The sequence below is a fragment of the Schistocerca gregaria genome, chromosome 7, assembly GCF_023897955.1.
Source record: "Schistocerca gregaria isolate iqSchGreg1 chromosome 7, iqSchGreg1.2, whole genome shotgun sequence".
Classification (NCBI taxonomy): domain Eukaryota; kingdom Metazoa; phylum Arthropoda; class Insecta; order Orthoptera; family Acrididae; genus Schistocerca; species Schistocerca gregaria.
Genome location: NC_064926.1, coordinates 346,746,998 through 346,761,385, shown reverse-complemented (window position 1 = coordinate 346,761,385; position 14,388 = coordinate 346,746,998). Strand labels below are relative to the sequence as shown.

Sequence of the window (14,388 nt, the reverse complement as noted above, 5' to 3'; positions counted from 1 at the left end):
TTACTGCCATGGCTCTTGCACTCGGTAAGTACAGTACGTCCGTAGCCGCCAAACCGTCCCGTAGCAGAACAACCACACCACAATCGGTAGAAGAGGCGTGGGAGATGTGGGCGGTATATCCGTAGAAGTCTGGGAAACTAGCGACACATACTTCCTGTAAGAGGGCCACGTCGACGTCAGCCGCATCAAGCATGCGTTGTAGCATTGTCAGTTTGTGTGGTGCCCTTATCGCGTTGATATTGATTGTGGCAAGGCGAAATGTGTGCTCCCTAGCCTCTTCACCCAGGGTAGACCCCATGGCAATCAAAGCTAACCGCAAGAGATGCCGGACCCACCAAACCCGTTACAAATTATGCGTCTTTTACGATAGGAGTGGCATCTCCAATGCCACTCCCTCCCCTGTCACCCGTGCCCTCTTTAGGAAGTTCCTCAACATCGTCCGACCACAGTGGTTGCAACACGATACTGTGTAGCTGATCGGCACCTAAATCTCCCGCACGTACGTCGTCTTTGGTAGAGGTAGACGGAGAGCCATCCATCGACGCGATCTGCTGAATCCGTGGTGCAAGAAGTAACTTGGCACTCGTGGTATGGGCAAGTGAACTATCTACACCACTTAGATCCTCAGCAGGCGCAACATCCATGCCGTCTGAGGAGATGTCACCTTCTTGACCGGCCGTGTGTAGGAGGCAATCGTCAGAAGGGGTCCGCCGACGTCGCTTCCGTCGTCGAGGCGAACGTTGCTTTCGAACGTGGACATCCGTATCCGAATGTAGGAGGCAATCCAGCGTCGTATCACCTTCTGCTAGGAAAGCCGCGGTCGGGACAATCTTCGCGTCCACGTCCATCGCGTTCTGAATGTTACGTTGCGTCTGGAGTCCTTGGGACTGTTGCTGCTGTTGTTGCTGTGGAGGGGGCGACATATGGGTTGTCATCGGGGGTCCTTCCTCTTCCTCCCTTGGTACTTCTGGCGTCGATGGGTGTGTCTGATCGCCCGTTTCGTCCTCAACTATGGTGCGCATCGTCGTCTGAGCGTACGTGAGGGGCAGGATTGTCGTTCCCGTCGGGGAAATGGAGTCTCCCACTGGTATCTGCGTAATTCGACGTTGTAAGCAGCTCGATCGAAAATGGCCTTCCTGCCCACATCCGGAACAGGTACGCGGGTGACCGTCGTACATGATGATTGCACGACAGCCACCGATGTTCAGATAGGACGGCACATGTTTCTTGAGCTCAAGTTTAATTTGGCGCACACCATTGTAGACCTTATAGGTCGAGAAAGTTTGCCACTTTTCTGCAACGTGGTTGATAATATTGCCGTATGGTCGGAAGGCGTCCTTGACTACTTCCTCTGGGACCTCGAAGGGGAGCTCAAAAACCCTTACAGTCCTTAGGCCCATGCCTGCATGATCCACTGTCACTGCACCGATATGCCCGTCAGAATGTTTGAATCTGAGAGAGTTCGAGTATTTAGACACCACTGTCGCGCAAACCTCTGCACTGGTCATTTTAACATAAACCACGCTCGCCGTTATAGAAAAATGTATTCCGACGACAGTCGCAGGATCTAAACGTAGATCGTCGCGTATGAACTGTTCTATTTCATAGGCTCGAGGACGCGCGTGATCTGGTTGGAAAGTAATTTTGATCGTATCGTGGCGCCATGTGTGTGCCATAGTCGCACTGAACTTGGAACTAATACAACTCGCGCCGCGAGAAAGTAAACACAAGCAAGCGCTCACGGTCGCGCACGGCGGGGCCCAGCGGACGTCCTCGCCCCACCGCAGCCGAAAGCAGACTGCCACTCAGCTACCGGGGCGGACATCTGTGCAGATGACTACTGGCGAAGAATTGTACACTGATAAGAACAGGACTTGGACTAGTTCCCGTGTAATCAGCACCTTACATTAAAAAAAAATGTTATTGCTATTTAGGAAACCATGGCTGTCACTGTCTGCAAGTATTACAACAAACGAATTTTACGCACTTTTCTGGTGTGTTGTGTGATTTTTCGGTTAGTAGTTAGTGAAAAATTGGGGCATTTTAGTCTTCACTTGACTCCGTTAGTGTCTAAAGCTATTACTTACTGAAAACAAGCTTCTTTTGTTTCAGGTAAATCCCGAACACACAGTACCGTCCTTGGATGACAATGGTTTTATTCTTCACGACAGGTACGTTCAGCGACGAATTTCTGTGCCATCTCATACATTTCATCCTCACACCCACTGTAACGCTGTAACAGTGATGTTCCCCTTGTGGTAGCCACGCAATCGCCACTTACCTCGTATCGCGGTACGGCAAGGATGACTCCCTCTATCCGAAGGATGTGAAGCAGAGGGCGCTGGTCGACCAGAGGCTGTTTTTCCATGGGGCGAAACTCTTCCCTCGTCTAAGGGCTACGGCTGTAAGTGTATTTATACCAATTTTTTGCAAGGTTTGGTTTTAAAACTTACAAATAGTTGGAAGAACGTCTAATTTTGAAATCATATGAAAATTAATGAAGCGAGCAGTTATTTAAATCAACTTGATGGAATTTCAAGGCGGTGCAAAGACTGGCATTTTACTTCAAATGTTCAGAGTGGAGCTATGCACTTCACAAAAAGCTAAAATGTAGTATTCTGTGACTATAATGTCCCTGAGTTACAATGGAATCAGTCACCTACATAATCACCAGAATGCAACACTTTGCAGGGATATGAAGAGGAATGAATGACCGTGTAAGCTCCTACGTAAATATAGCAGCTGACTGACTACGTTTCATTGGTAGGATGCTGGGAAAATGTAGATAGTCCATAAAAGAGACTGCGTACAAAATCCTTGTGCTACTCACACTAGCGGTTCTAGGCGCTACAGTGTGGAACCGCGCGACCGCCACAGTCGCAGGTTCGAATCCTGCCTCTGGCATGGATGTATGTGATGTCCTTAGGTTAGTTAGGTTTAAGTAGTTCTAAGTTCTAGGGGACTGATGACCTCAGAAGTTAAGTCCCATAGTGCTCAGAGCCATTTGAACCACTCACACTAGAATATTGCTCAAGTGTGTGGGACTTATATCAGATAAAACTAACAGGGAATACTGAAAGTACACAAAGAAGGGCAGCACAAACGCTCAAACGTTTGTTTTAATAATGAAAGAGTATGAGAGACCAACCCTCTGACTAGTTGCTGTGCGCACTGACACATCTCTTGCTACAGACTCAATGAAATTGAAAGAAAACCGTAAGGCATTATACAATGGGGAATTCCCTTTACCATTAACTTCACAGTAGATATGTAAGTGACAATTCTGTATTGGTATAAGAAGCTATTTTAATTAAGAATTTGGCGCTCTTGGAGACTCTATAAAATTTATATCAGAATATTTACTAGTTTTCACTATAAGATAGTCAACCACGCTCGTTTCATCACCAAATATGTATATGAGGGGCCACAACTGCACGAATCTGTAAGTTACATTACACTTAACAGACTGTCTTTGTAAAAGGAGTACTAAATTTGAAACGTTTTTCTTGCCACTGAAATCATTAATCAAAGGCAAGCAGTATGTCCTTGACCTGAGTCATGATAAAACCTTGCTATAAATGTCGTTGTCTGCTATATCTGAACAGTGAAAGATTGTTAATCAAAATTTCCATGAAAACACAAAACAAAGATTCAGGCCTTGGGGAGATAATAATACCGCTCACTGTTCAATAAAACAAATTATTGTCATATCAGACAAGCGAGTGCAATGCTCATTACCTTGCCTGAACACTAAATAGTTGATGTTTATGTTTGGTTTGGCCACTGTACAATTGGTACACCGTCACAATGAGGACAACACCTTAGGTACACACAAGGTTATATTTGTTGTTGTGTTAACCACGGGAGTGTTCTAAGAACGCTAAGGGATTTCGAAATCTAAGTCAATATTGAGTACAACAAAATTTTTCTTAGCTACTTCGAAGAGTCAGAACACACATAAAAACTGGCAGACAGCGAAGTTCTCTAAAATTGCAGAAAGTGACGCTAACAGTGTGTGGGGTACCAAATTGTATGGCAGACTGCGTAGAGAAAGCGCAACAGGATTTCCTCATCTGGGCACCTCGCAAATTCAAAAATAACGAGACAAAAAGACAAAAATTTTTGTAATCAATTAGGCAACACAAGCTGTCTGCAGAACAACTAAGTTGTCGGCTGCTCAAATATGAATCAGGCTACCGCAATTACGACATTTTATATTTCCCCAAAATCAGCTAGCGTGCGCCACTGAACACCAGGCGGCTGCACGAAATCTTACACTCGTGCCCATAAATTAAGGATAATGTTGATACATGGTGAAACAACGCTCTGGTGGGCGGTTTGCGGGTTTACTTCACCTCAGGGTATGACCATGCGGTGCATTTGACCTGCGGTCGTCGCACAGTGGCGCTGGCAGCAGACTACATACGCAGAGGTGTGTTGGTGCATGTCAGAGTGCGGTGCAGCGAGTAAGTGTGCAGACGTTTTCAGATGTGCTAATGGTGACTGTGTATTGAAAATGGCTCAAAGAACACATATTGATGATGTTATGAGGGGTAGAATACTAAGGGGACTGGAGGCTGGTCAAACACATCAGGCTGTAGCAAGGGCCCTCCGTGTTCCACAAAGTGTGATCTCAACGATTATGGCAACGATTGCAGCAAACAGGAAACGTGTCCAGGCGCTACAGTACGGGTCGTCCACAGTGTACAACACCACAGGAAGACCGATATCTCACCATCAGTGCCTGCAGACGACCACGGAGTATTGCAGGTAGCCTCGATCGGGACCTTACTGCAGCCACTAGAACGGTTGTCTCCAGACACACAGTCTACAGACGACTGAACAGACATGGTTTATTCGCCAGGAGGCCTGCAAGGTGCATTCCAGTGACCCCTGGTCACAGGAGGGCCCGTAAAGTATGGTGTCAAGAACGCAGTACATGGTCATTGGAACAGTGGTCCCAGGTTGTGTTCACAGACGAGACCAGGTATAGTCTGAGCAGTGATTCTCGGAGGGTTTTCATCTGGCGTGAACCAGGAACCAGATACCAACCCCTTACTGTCCTTGAAAGGGACTTGTATGGAGGTCGTGGTTTGATGGTGCGGAGTGGGATTATGATTGGTGCACGTACACACCTGCATGTCTGACAGAGGAACTGTAATAGGTCAGGTGTATCGAGACTTCATTTTGCACCAGTATGCCCGCCTTTTCAGGAGATGGATGATAACGCTCGACCCCACCGAGCTGCCATCATGGAGGAGTACCTTGAAACAGAAGATATCATGCAAATGGAGTGACCTGCCCGTTCTCCAGACCTAAACTCCATCGAGCACGTCTGGTATGTTCTCGGTCGACGTATCTACGACACTACAGGAGCTCCGACAGGCACTGGTGCAAGAGTGGGAGGCTAGACCCCAGCAGCTGCTCGACCATCTGATACAGAGTGTGCCAACCCATTGTGCGGCCTGTGTTCGTCTTCATGGTGATAATATCCCATATTGATGTCGGGGTACATGCGCAGGAAACAGTGGCGTTTTGTAGCACTTGTGTTACGGGACGGTTTTCTTAGCTTATCACCAATACCGTGGACTTACAGATCTGTGTCGTGTGTGCCTATGCTATTAGCGTCAGTTTTGTGTCGTGCCAGGCTTTGTCGCACCAAATTCTGCAATTATCCTTAATTTATGAACATGAGAATAGTTCACAGACCTCAACTGCCCAGCTCTCATGAAACTCCACATGGAGGGTACAACGTAATGCTGTTGCCAATATGACAAATCTGAATATCGCGTATTTAATGCAAAAACTGGGGAATGCAGCAGACACTTCTCACTTCCGGCTTGCAAAACGCAAGAAGCAAAGTACCACCAAGTGGACAGCCTCTTTGCGCCACGCGTTGTGGCAAGAGTGACCAAATCGATTGAATACACCCCATTTCAAAGGAAAGTAACAGATTTTGTGAGGCTTGTCAGATGGCGCCACAGCGGCCTAACATTTTATGTCCGTACAGAAGAGGCAAAACATCGTGTTTAATTACTCACTGGGGACAGCAGTAGAGGCTCTGCGGTCCTTAACCCCAGCGAGTGTAGGTGCCGGCGCCCGCCAGGAAAAGAACAGAATGGGCCGCAGTCCAACTTCTGCAAAACTACTCAACTCCCTGGGGACGCCCGCTCCTATTACTGAGACTCACTGACCGTCTTCTGGTGTCAAATAGGAACTTGAGACCAGAACGGCAGCACACCTTCCCAGAGAAAAAGACGCAAAACTTGACTCCCAAGCAAACATGCCCAGTACTGTACTGCTGGTGGTCCGCGCCTTCCAAACTCGATGCTGAAACATCTGATGAAGACGCCGAGTTACGACATCGAAATATTGTATTGGAAAGACGAGGTCTGCTGGCAGCACACCCGATTGTACGAGATGACAACGAATCGCAGGGAAAGTCTACGAAATTGTAATGCCCAGTACTATCAATAAAATAACCGCAAAATAGTGGCAGAAAATAAAACAATGTAACATAGCGATTTGTGACAGTCATTGTCTGGGAAGCACAAATCCTTAAAATTTTTGGTTGTTGTTGTTGTGGTCTTCAGTCCAGAGACTGGTTTAATGCAGCTATCCATGCTACTCTATCCTGTGCGAGGTTCTTCATCTCCCAGTACGTACTGCAACCTACATGCTATTCATCTCTTGGTCTCCTTCTACGATTTTTACCCTCCACGCTGTCCTCCAATACAAAATTGGTGATCCCTTGATGCCTCCGAATATGCCCTACCAACCGAACCCTTCTTCTAGTCAAGCTGTGCCACAAATTTCTCATCTCTTCAATTCTACAATACCTCCTCATTAGTTATGTGATCTACCCATCTAATCAAAAATGGTTCAAACGGCTCTGAGCACTATGCGACTTAACTTCTGAGGTCATCAGTGGCCTAGAACGTAAAACTAATTAAACCTAACCTAAGGACATCACACACATCCATGCCCGAGGCAGGATTCGAACCAGCGATCGTAGCGGTCGCTCGGTTCCAGATTGTGGCGCCTAGAACCGCACGGCCACTCCGGCCGGCTACCCATCTAATCTTCAGCATTCTACTGTAACACATTTCGAAAGTTTCTATTCTATTTTTGTCTAAACTATTTATCTTCCATGTTTCACTTCCATACATGGCTACACTCCATACACATACTTTCAGGAATGACTTCCTGACACTTAAATCTATACATGATGTTAACAAATTTCTCTCCTTCAGTAATGCTTTCCTTGCCATTGCCAGTCTACATTTAATATCCTCTCTACTTCGACCATCATCAGTTATTTTGCTCCCCAAATAGCAATACTCATTTACGACTTTAAGCGTCTCATTTACTAATCTAATTCCTGCAGCATCACCCGATTTAATTCGACTACATTCCATTATTCTCGTTGTGCTTTTGTTTTTAAAGCTGCATGCCCTAGGGAAAAAATTACGGCTGTAGTTTCCCCTTGCTTTCAGTCGTTCGCAGTACCAGCACAGCAAGGCCGTTTTGGTTAGTGTTACAAGAACAAATCAGTCAATCATCTAGACTGTTGTACCTGTAACTACTGAAAAGGCTGCTGCCCCTCTTCAGGAACTACACGTTTGTCTGGCCTCTCAACAGATACCCCTCCGTTGCGGTTCCACCTACGGCACAGCTATCTGTATCGCTGCCACTCCACCAGCGGCAAGATCCAAGGTTCAAGGGGGAAGGGGGGGGTTAAATTAGTTATATTACTTTAATTAGGCAAATGCTCCTACCTTGGAGGGTAACAGAGATCTGGAGCTTCTAGATCATTCCTCTTTTTGAGAAATACTCCATCCATAAACTGGAATTACTCAGAGGTCAATCACGTTTGGTCAGACTGCAGCTGGTGGCGGTAGCTGTGTTGCAGTCGCTGCAGCCATTACGAATGGAATGATCATATAAAGTTGATCGTCGGTAAAGCAGATGCCAGACTGAGATTCATTGGAAGAATCCTAAGGAAATGCAATCCGACAACAAAGGAAGTAGGTTACAGTACGCTTGTTCGCCCACTGCTTGAATACTGCTCAGCAGTGTGGGATCCGCACCAGATAGGGTCGATAGAAGAGATAGAGAAGATCCAACGGAGAGCAGCGCGCTTCGTTACAGGATCATTTAGTAATCGCGAAAGCGTTACGGAGATGATAGATAAACTCCAGTGGAAGACTCTGCAGGAGAGACGCTCAGTAGCTCGGTACGGGCTATTGTTAAAATTTCGAGAACATACCTTCACCGAAGAGTCAAGCAGTATATTGCTCCCTCCTACGTATATCTCGCGAAGAGACCATGAGGATAAAATCAGAGGGATTAGAGCCCACACAGAAGCATACCGACAATCCTTCTTTCCACGTACAATACGAGACTGGAATAGAGGGGAGAACCGATAGAGGTACTCAGGGTACCCTCCGCCACACACCGTCAGGTGGCTTGCGGAGTATGGATGTAGATGTAGATGAATCGCACTGGTAGTGTTGGCCACATGACGTTCTTCTCTTGCCAAGGTCATAGTTGAAAGGGTTTGCCATTACATGATGTGAAGCAGCAATTGGGGTATCTGTATCGTGTAGCTGACTTGCAAGTATCTGTTTTTATCTGTTTCTTGGTTTTATGAACGCTGCAGAATTTGCTTGTATTTTGACTTTACTTTTCGCAAACGACTGTCGAAGTGTGGTACTGTTTTTATATTGATCTGCATTTATGCTATCAAGAGAGGGACAGTTTCTGTCTTGCATCACCTCCCAGAGAATCAGAGACTACATAGAAGGAATGAGAGCAGAACAACTGCTAATGATCCGCACCGACAGCAAGCTACATAAAAATGGGTCAGAAAAAGAAATGAAAAGGTGCTACATAACTGCAATCGATATTCGACTACATACATAATTATGAGGAAAAAACGGATTCCTAACACAAGAACCCCAAAAGAAACCATAACCACAGGTCCATCAGCAGAGAAAATCTGAGACGTCATTCAAGACTGCTAAGGAAAAGTTTAATGACAGGCTGTAGAGCTCGGTAAAAATGAGATGGCATGTTCGCAGATATGCATTCTCTTTCTCAGCCTTGGGCGAGACCACTTCTTTGTTCCGAAGGTATGTCAGCCATTGTTTGCTGTGGTCTGCTGAGCTTTGCGCTTCCTGTCTTAGAAGCGGTAATCTCAGTCGTTTATGCACTGCTTTTCTTATTCTGTACTGTAGTGAGACTCTAGTAATTTCTCGAGTTTTTGGTCCTACTGACATATCCTGTTAATACGATCGTTTGCAGACTCTCTGGCTGTAGCTTAGAAGTTCTGCTTGTGAGAAGTATTTAGCTGTTCAATTGCCCCTATCGCTACTGCACTGTAGTCACGTTAATAGGAACCCCCACCACTGCCGCTGTCCATTTCTTTACCATGCTATCTGCTTAGATGTGGGCTAAGTTATTTCCTGTACACTCTAACAATCCTCCTTGGATTTACACATGTCAGTATGATGATGATAATGATGGTGATGAAAAACTGGAATAAATAAAGAATGTTTTGATTTGCAATGAAGGAACAAACTACATAGTTTTCGTCAATATTCAGTTTGAATTTTTGAAGTATACATTAACGAAGGAAGATTAGTGTTTAACGTCCAGTCGATAGCACGGTCATTAGAGATGGAACACAAGCTCGGATTACGAAAGAATAGGGAAGAAAGTCGGCCATGCCTTTTTCAAAAGGAACCATCCTGGCGTTCGTCTGTAACAATTCATGGGAAATCAGGGTTAACCTTAATCTGAGTGGCCGGACAGCGATTGGAACTGTCGTCCTCCCGAAAACATTAATTAGTCTATTCAGATGATATTTCAAAACATGTGAGACGATTCCAGACGTCTTTAGTAAGTTATAGTCAGCACAGTTCACCCTGAGCATGGAGTGCCATTTTGATCACTTTCGAGATAACTGTCTGAGACACGTAATTAGTGAGTGCTGTGTGCAGACAGATCATCGTCTTAAAGAAGCAATTCAGAATTTTCCTGTACTGCAAACGATCATACAGACATGAGTACAGTCGTTCGTCAATTGTACAGCTACTACCGTAAATTCGTAAAGGATTTCGCAAAAACAGTCTCACCTTTGAACATATTACGCAGAATGGAGGTGAAGTTTCAGTGGACACAGGACCGTCAGCTAGAATTCGAGATGATGAAGGCTTTGATAGGATCCCGTACTGGTTTTATCAGATTTTGAAAAAGAGTTCATCAGCTGTCTTTTGGGGCAGATGTACAGCAGCATCCAGTAGCGTTTTCTTCCAGACAATTGAATAAGGTGGAACGTAACAACAACTGAAAAGGAAGCGTTAGTGGTCATGAAGTCATTGAAATGGCTGCTTGGACTAAAAGACCCTTCTAGCCGTCTAACGCGTTGGGCTATCAAGCTTAGTGAGTCTGATTGCGAGGTTGTTCAGAACCTGCTAGAAAACATGCAAATGCCGACGTATTATTCCGCATAGCTGTATTGGGTACATAGGCAAGAATGTGTTGGTTTGCAAGCAGGCGCAAGCAGAAGATAAAGATCGCCATGCTTTTAAGTCACAGCCGAACTTTATCACACATGAGAATCATTTGTGTGGAGTCACGAAATGCAGACCACGTTTTTCCAAAGGAAGTGCTACAACGGCCTCATTGCCTTATGTTGTAAGGTCAAGGTGGCCCACGAGCAACAGATAGGCGTGCTGCGGATCGGGTTTGGTGGAGGCATAAAAAGTACAGCCTGGAGCAGTATGTCAGAGACTGTCCACCATGCGTATAGAGAGCAGGTATTTCGAAGCATAAAATCCGTTTGCAGAGGTTACCAGAGGTGTCGAAGCCATTTCAAATTTGACATTTACGGACCATATAACAGAACATCTACAGGGAATAGGTATGCGCTTACGATTATCGATCATTTCTCATTGTTTCTAGTAATGGTAGCAATTCCAGACCAATATGTCAGAACTGTTGCACAGCCATTAGGTAACGGTTGCATAATGAAGTTTGGAGCGTCTGATACGTTAGTCATGGATCAGGCTATGAACCTTGCTTCATAATTTATGAAACACCTATGCTAGTACAAATCTGGAAATTACGAACGAGCCCGGTCCACCTTCAAACTACTGGTAGGAATGTGTCCATAAGACCATTTCGAAAATGTTACGTTTTTACGTAAATGCTAGACTCGACAACTGGGATACCTGTTTTCTATGTGTGGTTTCTGCGTACCTCTCGAAGGTGGGAACAGACTTGTTACCACCTGAGGTAGTGTATGAGACAGAGAGGCCGCCCCCATAAATTAGGACCGATTTGCGAATCAGTGAAGAAGATTGCGAGAAGAACACGAGAGGTATGGAGAAACTTACAAAAGACGAACACGAAGTCTCTGGTATGCCAGGAACAGCCGAATAAGTGCATGGGCAAACTACCACAGTATCGCAGAGGTTAGTGTGTGTTGGTTACAGATCCCTATAAGCGGAAGGCAAAGACAAAGAAGCTATTGAGCAAATATCACGGACTATATCGGGTCGTGGAGATGACCTGACCAATTAACGTAAAGGTACAGTTTCCTGCTAGAACCTCTATTGCTCACATCATTCGGGTAAAACCTTTTATGAGTTTGGTGGATGCGGTACCACAATAAACTGCTACCGACCTGGCATGCAGAGGTGCATTAGGCAGGAAGAAAGAACCTCTAGCAGTTAGACAGCGCAAGGTACAAGGCATGCCTTATGCTTTGAGGCCACGTAATCACTTATGTTGTCAGATTCCTGGCAATGTTATGGTCGATCTGGATTTATTCTTGACCTTTATGTTATGAGTATGTTTTGCATTGTGTTCCGCTCCGTTGGTTTAGTGTTTCTATGTCATTACCAAGCGCCGTCCGGTGTGGCCGAGCGGTTCTATGCGCTTCAGTGTGAAACCTCGCGACCGCTACGGTCGCAGGTTCGAATCCTGCTTCGGGCATGGATGTGAGTGATGTCCTTAGGTTAGTTAGGTTTAAGTAGTTCTAAGTTCTAGGGGACTGATGACCTCAGATGTTAAGACCCATAGTGCTCAGAGCCATTTGAACCATTTGAATCATTACCAAGTGTATTTTTTTTTATTATTGTAGGATTATTGTTAGGTTTTCTTGCTATTGGTTAGTCGTTTCTGAAGGAGCGAGGGAATGATAGGCAATTTCTTTTCTCAGGTGGCGTCTTTGTGTGTAATAGAGAAATAGGTGAGAATAAGGACGCACGAGGCACTGCTGACTTCGGATAACAGAGAAGCTCATGTAGGTTTATTATTTGCGAATTTAGACAAGAGTGCACAAGCGAATAGTGTTCAGAAAGACCGATACATGCTGATATGACGACATGCGAGGTGAGTGCGATTTTAGGGAAAACGAATAAACGAGTTGCGAAAAGGACATCTTGTCCAGATGGTCTTTGTTGCAGTAAGAAGGGAGCCTCTGGCTGTACTCTCTTTTCTCGCCAGAAACTGTATTGGTAATTTGCTATGGAGAAGGGAAATGGTTGAAGAGGTACAAGGAAGCGGTATTATCGTAAACGGAATGGCTTGTGAGATAGTCGAGAAGGATTTTTGTCTTTTGTCAGTACTCATTGGTAGGAACGTCATGAAATTGACACGGAATACGTTGTATTCGCGGGAAGGTTCACTATGTGTATTAACAACCCAAATTTAACTTATCTTAATGATATCCTCAACCCTGAACTTACGCATTCAGTAGAAAAATTTATTGAATCACAGCAGGGGAAAATGTGATTATTTCTGGTTAGTCTTTACTGTGGCGGTTACTGATGTCGAATGAAACAAGTTTACCGTTACCAGCCACAATTTATTTCCACGAGACGTTTCGGAGATTTAAACCTCCATCGTCAGGTGGATTTATGTGAATCAATACTGGTTACAAATTGTGCTACCGCTTTGCCACTGTCTAGCAGAAGAAGATAAAAACGTAACACTACTTCAGTAGATGACTCATAGTTTTGAAGTGGTCTTCAATTGAAACGTTAAACGAAAGTGTAAAGTAAAAGTTAAAAAGAAAAATACTTTCAGCGGTCACACACTCCTTTTTCTGTTATCTTTACATCACAGGGTACCTAGAATCTAATAAGTACAAAGAACATACAATAAAACATAACACTGTTTTGGAGCAAACGTTATGGAGCTCTTTGGTTCTATAAATTAACGGAAATATAAGTACAAAAATCTCCAATTGCCACAGATTCATTTTTGTCAGTTTTACACAACTTAATACTTTGCACACAGTTAGGTAACCGGGATAGCATGTTGGTAACATTAAGTATAAATGTCATTTGAAATAATTGTGTTTCCAGCAGTGGCAATACCACACACATCAAAAAAAGTTTCGCATCACCCCGATTCCCAGAACTCCTGAAGACAGATGTTGACTGTGGATATCGTATCACAGTCACAGTCCCTTTCACTGTTCAGAAATGTCACTAAAACCGCCGAAAGAGGTAAACAACCATGCATGAGCAGTGTCTATTAAGTGGAGGGGATCGGACAGCCTATCAGTTCCACTCATTCCACCAGGAAGGAGGTACACGGCTCGTATTGCCTGAAGCTCAATCATGCCTGAGCAGTCAATACCGCGGTTAGACCGCGTCCGCATTGTTACTTTGTGCCAGGAAGGGCTCTCAACAAGGGAAGTGTCCAGGCGTCTCGGAATGAACCAAAGCGATGTTGTTCGGACATGGAAGAGATTCAGAGAGACAGGAACTGTCAATGACATGCCTCGCTCAGGCCGTCCAAGGGCTACAGGGCTACTATTGCAGTGGATGACCGCTACCTCTGGATTATGGCTTGGAGGAATCCTGACGGCAACGTCACCATGTTGAATAATGCTTTTCGTGCAGCCATAGGATTTCGTGTTACGACTCAAACTGTGCGCAATGGGCTGCATGGTGCGCAACTTCACTCCCGACGTCCATGGCGAGATCCATATTTGCAACGACGACACCGTGCGGTACAGATGGGCCCAACAACATGCCGAGTGGACTGCTCCAGATTGGCATCATGTTCTCTTCACCGATGAGTATCGCATATGCCTTCAGTCGTTGGAGTCGTGTTTGGAAGCAACCCGGTCAGTCTGAACGCCTTAGACACATTGTCCAGCGTGTGCAGTAAGTTGGAGGTTCCCTGCTGTTTTGGGGTGGCATTATGTGGGGCCGACGTACGCCGCTGGTTGTCATGGAAGACACTGTAACGGCTGCACGATACGTGAATGCCATCCTCCGACCGATAGTGCAATTGCGAGGCATTCGTCTTCATGGACGACAATTCGCGCCCACATCGTGCACATCTTGTGAATGATTTCCTCCA

At 45.3% G+C, this 14,388-nt stretch overlaps 1 protein-coding gene across 1 annotated transcript in view; it reads left to right on the top strand.

Annotated features, from left to right (window-relative positions):
* Positions 1-14,388, top strand: part of LOC126281406 (glutathione S-transferase 1-like) — an 83,559-nt gene that overhangs the window by 34,638 nt on the left and 34,533 nt on the right. Inside the window, exons 3-4 of the mRNA XM_049980344.1 lie at positions 2,113-2,171; positions 2,263-2,404. Of these exons, the coding sequence (XP_049836301.1) occupies positions 2,113-2,171; positions 2,263-2,404 (201 nt within the window). The remainder of the gene's footprint in view (positions 1-2,112; positions 2,172-2,262; positions 2,405-14,388) is intronic.